The 9,212-nt window shown below is 40.0% G+C and overlaps 1 protein-coding gene across 1 annotated transcript in view; it reads right to left on the bottom strand.

The window, feature by feature from the left end:
• Positions 1-476: 476 nt before the first annotated feature.
• dusp28 (dual specificity phosphatase 28) overlaps positions 477-9,212 on the bottom strand; it is a gene marked incomplete in the record, with an annotated part of 8,945 nt that continues 209 nt past the window's right edge. Inside the window, 2 exon segments of the mRNA XM_034217775.1 lie at positions 477-1,522; positions 9,181-9,212. Coding sequence (XP_034073666.1) covers positions 1,370-1,522; positions 9,181-9,212 — 185 coding nt within the window.

The raw sequence follows: 9,212 nt of genomic DNA, 5'->3' as shown, positions 1-9,212 counted from the left end.
TCACAAGTCACGGCTCGCCACTGCCAAAAGCTAATGCAAAATATAAACAAACAAACAGATGCAAAACAACCACCAGAAGAAGCTCAATAAGAGTGCATAAGACGTCTACCAAAAAGTTTCTCATTCCTCTAATTTCCCCTCCTCGGCTCCTCGAATCCTCGGGTCCCCTCCTTGATTCCGACTAAGACACAAGGATAGGAGTCGAGGAGGGGAATTAGAGAAATGAGAAACCTTCAGAGACTTCCTGTTGTTTTGCTTCTCTGAGTGGCTCTTGCTGTTGTTTGTTATGTATCGTGCTTCAGCTGATCAATAACTCTTCAACAGCACTGATCACACAGACACACGTCCTGCCGGAGGAGGTGTGTGTGTGCTTCCATAAGAATACAAATGTTAAAATATGGAAAAAATGATCTGTAAGTGTCTCCACCTAGAGGTAGAAGGTGGAACTGCACCCATACTGTTTTAGAGGTACGGGCAACTTTTAGGTTTATACAAAAATAAAATCCTTAAAGACACTTTGAGGATGTTTTAATGAAAGTAAAATAACGAGGAAACACCTATCTTGACTTAATAAGCTGCATTTCTTAATGATTAAAGCCTTTCGTTGCTTTTTGATATTGAAAAAATAAACCTATAGTTGATTAGAATAACAATTAGCCCTTATTAAAAAAAGAGAAAGCTCTTACCACAGGTAAGGTCTACCTGTTTGACTAATAGCACTCAAACTGTAGAGTAAACTACTTTAATCTAAATAACAGGTATAATGTGTATTAAGGTTTTGCACAGCCCTAACGTTATAGTCTCTATTTGTATTTATTTAATCCTATTTATTTCACTCTGGTTTTATTTATTTTATTGTTTGCATAATTCTCTGCTCTTTTTGTTGGTGTGATTGAACAACACTAAAACTCTGGACCTTTTTATCTGCTTTAAATAAAATAAACCGCTTAGACCTTTCCATCACATTTGACGACGTGTATTCAGGCCATTGTTGGTAAAAAATTAAATCAAAAATCACAGCATTAGTGAGAATAAAGTTTAAATGTACAGACAAGTAACTCAGAAACTTTCTTACATTAAAAAGGTTCATTTTGGAAAATCTCTGAAATAAAATTGCTTATTTTTCAAAATAGAACTAAAACAATTTGGAGATTAAACTCATGACTCATATGACTTTAATCTAAGAAAATTCAGATTTGTTTCCAGATTGTTAATCCATTTATCCAGCTCTTAATAAAAAAAAATGTTTAAACTTACAATGGCCCAAATACACCATCGTAAAAACCAGAGATTGAATCAGTCAGATTCACAACCGGAGACACAGACAGGAAGTCTCTGTCTGTTTGATTGTTGTCTGTCTGTCAATCAGTCAGTCAGTCTGTCTCTCCACCTGTCTCTCTTTCTGTCTGTCTTTCTGTCTCTCTTTCTGTACTCGTCTCATTTTCAGCACCTGCTCGTATCTCTGCAGCTGAGACAGGAAGCCAGGGTTCGGATCGATCTCGTAACGAGCCGTCTTCACTTTCTGAGGAAAACAGAGACAATGAAATGATCAATAAATGTTCTAAGAGATCAAGAGTCTTCTCCTGCTGATGTTCAGGTGTATATCAGTATGTAGTGTCTCTACTTTAAAGAGTCCTCTCCTGCTGATGTTCAGGTGTATATCAGTATGTAGTGTCTCTACTTTAAAGAGTCCTCTCCTGCTGATGTTCAGGTGTATATCAGTATGTAGTGTCTCTACTTTAAAGAGTCCTCTCCTGCTGATGTTCAGGTGTATATCAGTATGTAGTGTCTCTACTTTAAAGAGTCCTCTCCTGCTGATGTTCAGGTGTATATCAGTATGTAGTGTCCTCTACTTTAAAGAGTCCTCTCCTGCTGATGTTCAGGTGTATATCAGTATGTAGTGTCTCTACTTTAAAGAGTCCTCTCCTGCTGATGTTCAGGTGTATATCAGTATGTAGTGTCTCTACTTTAAAGAGTCCTCTCCTGCTGATGTTCAGGTATATATCAGTATGTAGTGTCTCTACTTTAAAGAGTCCTCTCCTGCTGATGTTCAGGTGTATATCAGTATGTAGTGTCTCTACTTTAAAGAGTCCTCTCCTGCTGATGTTCAGGTGTATATCAGTATGTAGTGTCTCTACTTTAAAGAGTCCTCTCCTGGCTGTCAGGTGTATATCAGTAGGTGTCTCTACTTTAAAGAGTCCTCTCCTGCTGATGTTCAGGTGTATATCAGTATGTAGGTCTCTACTTTAAAGAGTCCTCTCCTGCTGATGTTCAGGTGTATATCAGTATGTAGTGTCTCTACTTTAAAGAGTCCTCTCCTGCTGATGTTCAGGTTGTATATCAGTATGTAGTGTCTCTACTTTAAAGAGTCCTCTCCTGCTGATGTTCAGGTGTATATCAGTATGTAGTGTCTCTACTTTAAAGAGTCCTCTCCTGCTGATGTTCAGGTGTATATCAGTATGTAGTGTCTCTACTTTAAAGAGTCCTCTCCTGCTGATGTTCAGGTGTATATCAGTATGTAGTGTCTCTACTTTAAAGAGTCCTCTCCTGCTGATGTTCAGGTGTATATCAGTATGTAGTGTCTCTACTTTAAAGAGTCCTCTCCTGCTGATGTTCAGGTGTATATCAGTATGTAGTGTCTCTACTTTAAAGAGTCCTCTCCTGCTGATGTTCAGGTGTATATCAGTATGTAGTGTCTCTACTTTAAAGAGTCCTCTCCTGCTGATGTTCAGGTGTATATCAGTATGTAGTGTCTCTACTTTAAAGAGTCCTCTCCTGCTGATGTTCAGGTGTATATCAGTATGTAGTGTCTCTACTTTAAAGAGTCCTCTCCTGCTGATGTTCAGGTGTATATCAGTATGTAGTGTCTCTACTTTAAAGAGTCCTCTCCTGCTGATGTTCAGGTGTATATCAGTATGTAGTGTCTCTATTTTAAAGAGTCCTCTCCTGCTGATGTTCAGGTTATATCAGTATGTAGTGTCTCTACTTTAAAGAGTCCTCTCCTGCTGATGTTCAGGTGTATATCAGTATGTAGTGTCTCTACTTTAAAGAGTCCTCTCCTGCTGATGTTCAGGTGTATATCAGTATGTAGTGTCTCTACTTTAAAGAGTCCTCTCCTGCTGATGTTCAGGTGTATATCAGTATGTAGTGTCTCTACTTTAAAGAGTCCTCTCCTGCTGATGTTCAGGTGTATATCAGTATGTAGTGTCTCTACTTTAAAGAGTCCTCTCCTGCTGATGTTCAGGTGTATATCAGTATGTAGTGTCTCTACTTTAAAGAGTCCTCTCCTGCTGATGTTCAGGTGTATATCAGTATGTAGTGTCTCTACTTTAAAGAGTCCTCTCCTGCTGATGTTCAGGTGTATATCAGTATGTAGTGTCTCTACTTTAAAGAGTCCTCTCCTGCTGATGTTCAGGTGTATATCAGTATGTAGTGTCTCTACTTTAAAGAGTCCTCTCCTGCTGATGTTCAGGTGTATATCAGTATGTAGTGTCTCTACTTTAAAGAGTCCTCTCCTGCTGATGTTCAGGTGTATATCAGTATGTAGTGTCTCTACTTTAAAGAGTCCTCTCCTGCTGATGTTCAGGTGTATATCAGTATGTAGTGTCTCTACTTTAAAGAGTCCTCTCCTGCTGATGTTCAGGTGTATATCAGTATGTAGTGTCTCTACTTTAAAGAGTCCTCTCCTGCTGATGTTCAGGTGTATATCAGTATGTAGTGTCTCTACTTTAAAGAGTCCTCTCCTGCTGATGTTCAGGTGTATATCAGTATGTAGTGTCTCTACTTTAAAGAGTCCTCTCCTGCTGATGTTCAGGTGTATATCAGTATGTAGTGTCTCTACTTTAAAGAGTCCTCTCCTGCTGATGTTCAGGTGTATATCAGTATGTAGTGTCTCTACTTTAAAGAGTTCCTCTCCTGCTGATGTTCAGGTGTATATCAGTATGTAGTGTCTCTACTTTAAAAGAGTCCTCTCCTGCTGATGTTCAGGTGTATATCAGTATGTAGTGTCTCTACTTTAAAGAGTCCTCTCCTGCTGATGTTCAGGTGTATATCAGTATGTAGTGTCTCTACTTTAAAGAGTCCTCTCCTGCTGATGTTCAGGTGTATATCAGTATGTAGTGTCTCTACTTTAAAGAGTCCTCTCCTGCTGATGTTCAGGTGTATATCAGTATGTAGTGTCTCTACTTTAAAGAGTCCTCTCCTGCTGATGTTCAGGTGTATATCAGTATGTAGTGTCTCTACTTTAAAGAGTCCTCTCCTGCTGATGTTCAGGTGTATATCAGTATGTAGTGTCTCTACTTTAAAGAGTCCTCTCCTGCTGATGTTCAGGTGTATATCAGTATGTAGTGTCTCTACTTTAAAGAGTCCTCTCCTGCTGATGTTCAGGTGTATATTCAGTATGTAGTGTCTCTACTTTAAAGAGTCCTCTCCTGCTGATGTTCAGGTGTATATCAGTATGTAGTGTCTCTACTTTAAAGAGTCCTCTCCTGCTGCTGTTCAGGTGTATATCAGTATGTAGTGTCTCTACTTTAAAGAGTCCTCTCCTGCTGATGTTCAGGTGTATATCAGTATGTAGTGTCTCTACTTTAAAGAGTCCTCTCCTGCTGATGTTCAGGTGTATATCAGTATGTAGTGTCTCTACTTTAAAGAGTCCTCTCCTGCTGATGTTCAGGTGTATATCAGTATGTAGTGTCTCTACTTTAAAGAGTCCTCTCCTGCTGATGTTCAGGTGTATATCAGTATGTAGTGTCTCTACTTTAAAGAGTCCTCTCCTGCTGATGTTCAGGTGTATATCAGTATGTAGTGTCTCTACTTTAAAGAGTCCTCTCCTGCTGATGTTCAGGTGTATATCAGTATGTAGTGTCTCTACTTTAAAGAGTCCTCTCCTGCTGATGTTCAGGTGTATATCAGTATGTAGTGTCTCTACTTTAAAGAGTCCTCTCCTGCTGATGTTTCAGGTGTATATCAGTATGTAGTGTCTCTACTTTAAAGAGTCCTCTCCTGCTGATGTTCAGGTGTATATCAGTATGTAGTGTCTCTACTTTAAAGAGTCCTCTCCTGCTGATGTTCAGGTGTATATCAGTATGTAGTGTCTCTACTTTTAAAGAGTCCTCTCCTGCTGATGTTCAGGTGTATATCAGTATGTAGTGTCTCTACTTTAAAGAGTCCTCTCCTGCTGATGTTCAGGTGTATATCAGTATGTAGTGTCTCTACTTTAAAGAGTCCTCTCCTGCTGATGTTCAGGTGTATATCAGTATGTAGTGTCTCTACTTTAAAGAGTCCTCTCCTGCTGATGTTCCAGGTGTATATCAGTATGTAGTGTCTCTACTTTAAAGAGTCCTCTCCTGCTGATGTTCAGGTGTATATCAGTATGTAGTGTCTCTACTTTAAAGAGTCCTCTCCTGCTGATGTTCAGGTGTATATCAGTATGTAGTGTCTCTACTTTAAAGAGTCCTCTCCTGCTGATGTTCAGGTGTATATCAGTATGTAGTGTCTCTACTTTAAAGAGTCCTCTCCTGCTGATGTTCAGGTGTATATCAGTATGTAGTGTCTCTACTTTAAAGAGTCCTCTCCTGCTGATGTTCAGGTGTATATCAGTATGTAGTGTCTCTACTTTAAAGAGTCCTCTCCTGCTGATGTTCAGGTGTATATCAGTATGTAGTGTCTCTACTTTAAAGAGTCCTCTCCTGCTGATGTTCAGGTGTATATCAGTATGTAGTGTCTCTACTTTAAAGAGTCCTCTCCTGCTGATGTTCAGGTGTATATCAGTATGTAGTGTCTCTACTTTAAAGAGTCCTCTCCTGCTGATGTTCAGGTGTATATCAGTATGTAGTGTCTCTACTTTAAAGAGTCCTCTCCTGCTGATGTTCAGGTGTATATCAGTATGTAGTGTCTCTACTTTAAAGAGTCCTCTCCTGCTGATGTTCAGGTGTATATCAGTATGTAGTGTCTCTACTTTAAAGAGTCCTCTCCTGCTGATGTTCAGGTGTATATCAGTATGTAGTGTCTCTACTTTAAAGAGTCCTCTCCTGCTGATGTTCAGGTGTATATCAGTATGTAGTGTCTCTACTTTAAAGAGTCCTCTCCTGCTGATGTTCAGGTGTATATCAGTATGTAGTGTCTCTACTTTAAAGAGTCCTCTCCTGCTGATGTTCAGGTGTATATCAGTATGTAGTGTCTCTACTTTAAAGAGTCCTCTCCTGCTGATGTTCAGGTGTATATCAGTATGTAGTGTCTCTACTTTAAAGAGTCCTCTCCTGCTGATGTTCAGGTGTATATCAGTATGTAGTGTCTCTACTTTAAAGAGTCCTCTCCTGCTGATGTTCAGGTGTATATCAGTATGTAGTGTCTCTACTTTAAAGAGTCCTCTCCTGCTGATGTTCAGGTGTATATCAGTATGTAGTGTCTCTACTTTAAAGAGTCCTCTCCTGCTGATGTTCAGGTGTATATCAGTATGTAGTGTCTCTACTTTAAAGAGTCCTCTCCTGCTGATGTTCAGGTGTATATCAGTATGTAGTGTCTCTACTTTAAAGAGTCCTCTCCTGCTGATGTTCAGGTGTATATCAGTATGTAGTGTCTCTACTTTAAAGAGTCCTCTCCTGCTGATGTTCAGGTGTATATCAGTATGTAGTGTCTCTACTTTAAAGAGTCCTCTCCTGCTGATGTTCAGGTGTATATCAGTATGTAGTGTCTCTACTTTAAAGAGTCCTCTCCTGCTGATGTTCAGGTGTATATCAGTGTAGTCTCTACTTTAACGGAGTCCTCTCCTGCTGATGTCAGGTGTATCAGTAGTGTCTCTACTTTAAAGAGTCCTCTCCTGCTGATGTTCAGGTGTATATCAGTATGTAGTGTCTCTACTTTAAAGAGTCCTCTCCTGCTGATGTTCAGGTGTATATCAGTATGTAGTGTCTCTACTTTAAAGAGTCCTCTCCTGCTGATGTTCAGGTGTATATCAGTATGTAGTGTCTCTACTTTAAAGAGTCCTCTCCTGCTGATGTTCAGGTGTATATCAGTATGTAGTGTCTCTACTTTAAAGAGTCCTCTCCTGCTGATGTTCAGGTGTATATCAGTATGTAGTGTCTCTACTTTAAAGAGTCCTCTCCTGCTGATGTTCAGGTGTATATCAGTATGTAGTGTCTCTACTTTAAAGAGTCCTCTCCTGCTGATGTTCAGGTGTATATCAGTATGTAGTGTCTCTACTTTAAAGAGTCCTCTCCTGCTGATGTTCAGGTGTATATCAGTATGTAGTGTCTCTACTTTAAAGAGTCCTCTCCTGCTGATGTTCAGGTGTATATCAGTATGTAGTGTCTCTACTTTAAAGAGTCCTCTCCTGCTGATGTTCAGGTGTGTATCAGTATGTAGTGTCTCTACTTTAAAGAGTCCTCTCCTGCTGATGTTCAGGTGTATATCAGTATGTAGTGTCTCTACTTTAAAGAGTCCTCTCCTGCTGATGTTCAGGTGTATATCAGTATGTAGTGTCTCTACTTTAAAGAGTCCTCTCCTGCTGATGTTCAGGTGTGTATCAGTATGTAGTGTCTCTACTTTAAAGAGTCCTCTCCTGCTGATGTTCAGGTGTGTATCAGTATGTAGTGTCTCTACTACTTTAAAGAGTCCTCTCCTGCTGATGTTCAGGTGTATATCAGTATGTAGTGTCTCTACTTTAAAGAGTCCTCTCCTGCTGCTGTTCAGGTGTATATCAGTATGTAGTGTCTCTACTTTAAAGAGTCCTCTCCTGCTGATGTTCAGGGTGTATATCAGTATGTAGTGTCTCTACTTTAAAGAGTCCCTCTCCTGCTGATGTTCAGGTGTATATCAGTATGTAGTGTCTCTACTTTAAAGAGTCCCTCTCCTGCTGATGTTCAGGTGTATATTCAGTATGTAGTGTCTCTACTTTAAAGAGTCCTCTCCTGCTGATGTTCAGGTTGTATATCAGTATGTAGTGTCCTCTACTTTAAAGAGTCCTCTCCTGCTGATGTTCAGTGTATATCAGTATGTAGTGTCTCTACTTTAAAGAGTCCTCTCCTGCTTGATGTTCAGGTGTATATCAGTATGTAGTTGTCTCTACTTTAAAGAGTCCTCTCCTGCTGATGTTCAGGTGTATATCAGTATGTAGTGTCTCTACTTTAAAGAGTCCTCTCCTGCTGATGTTCAGGTGTATATCAGTATGTAGTGTCTCTACTTTAAAGAGTCCTCTCCTGCTGATGTTCAGGTGTATATCAGTATGTAGTGTCTCTACTTTAAAGAGTCCTCTCCTGCTGATGTTCAGGTGTATATCAGTGTGTAGTGTCTCTACTTTAAAGAGTACTCTCCTGCTGATGTTCAGGTGTATATCAGTGTGTAGTGTCTCTACTTTAAAGAGTCCTCTCTTGCTGATGTTCAGGTGTATATCAGCATGTAGTGTCTCTACTCAAAGCAGAATTAGAGATAGACAAAGCACTTTAAATGAAATGTGAAATGTGCAGCGTCACAGTGTTCAGAGGGCACCCCCGAAACATGAGCATCAGTGTGACGCTGACTCAGCGTTTCTTCTGCTCTGTCTCTGTTATCCATCTCGACCTCTGTTTTCACTTTACTGCAGCTTTATTTGTAAATGACTTTATATCAAGGCTGTCAAAGGTAGGAGATAATAATTCAGTTTGGTTTTAAGACCTATATTTTTTTATGATAATGCGACATCATGATAAATCAGTTTTAGTTAATGTGAGGTGACAAAAATCGAATGGGATTTTTTTAATTGGATTTTGGATTCAAAACAAATTTTGGGCTATAAAGGAACTACAGCACGGTCACATGACTTCAGGTCACCACCGCTAAGCTAAAGGTGGCTAATGTTGGGCTATAAAGGAACTACAGCACGGTCACATGACTTCACGTCACCACCACTAAGCTAAAGGAGGCTAATGTTGGGCTATGAAGGAACTACAGCACGGTCACATGAATTCACGTCACCACCACTAAGCTAAAGGAGGCTAATGTTGGGCTATGAAGGAACTACAGCACGGTCACATGACCTCACGTCACCACCGCTAAGCTAAAGGTGGCTAATGTTGGGCTATAAAGGAACTACAGCACGGTCACATGACTTCACGTCACCACCGCTAGGCTAAAGGTGGCAGCTTGAAAAGTACTATCCCTTCTAAAATCCTGTCCTCTGATTGGCTGGTGTCAGATGTGCCTCACCAGTTTAGCCTCGAACAGCTTCATCTCTCGGT

This window comes from Gymnodraco acuticeps, unplaced genomic scaffold (genome assembly GCF_902827175.1).
Source record: "Gymnodraco acuticeps unplaced genomic scaffold, fGymAcu1.1, whole genome shotgun sequence".
NCBI classification, from domain to species: domain Eukaryota; kingdom Metazoa; phylum Chordata; class Actinopteri; order Perciformes; family Bathydraconidae; genus Gymnodraco; species Gymnodraco acuticeps.
This window is presented reverse-complemented; position numbering and strand designations above follow the sequence as displayed.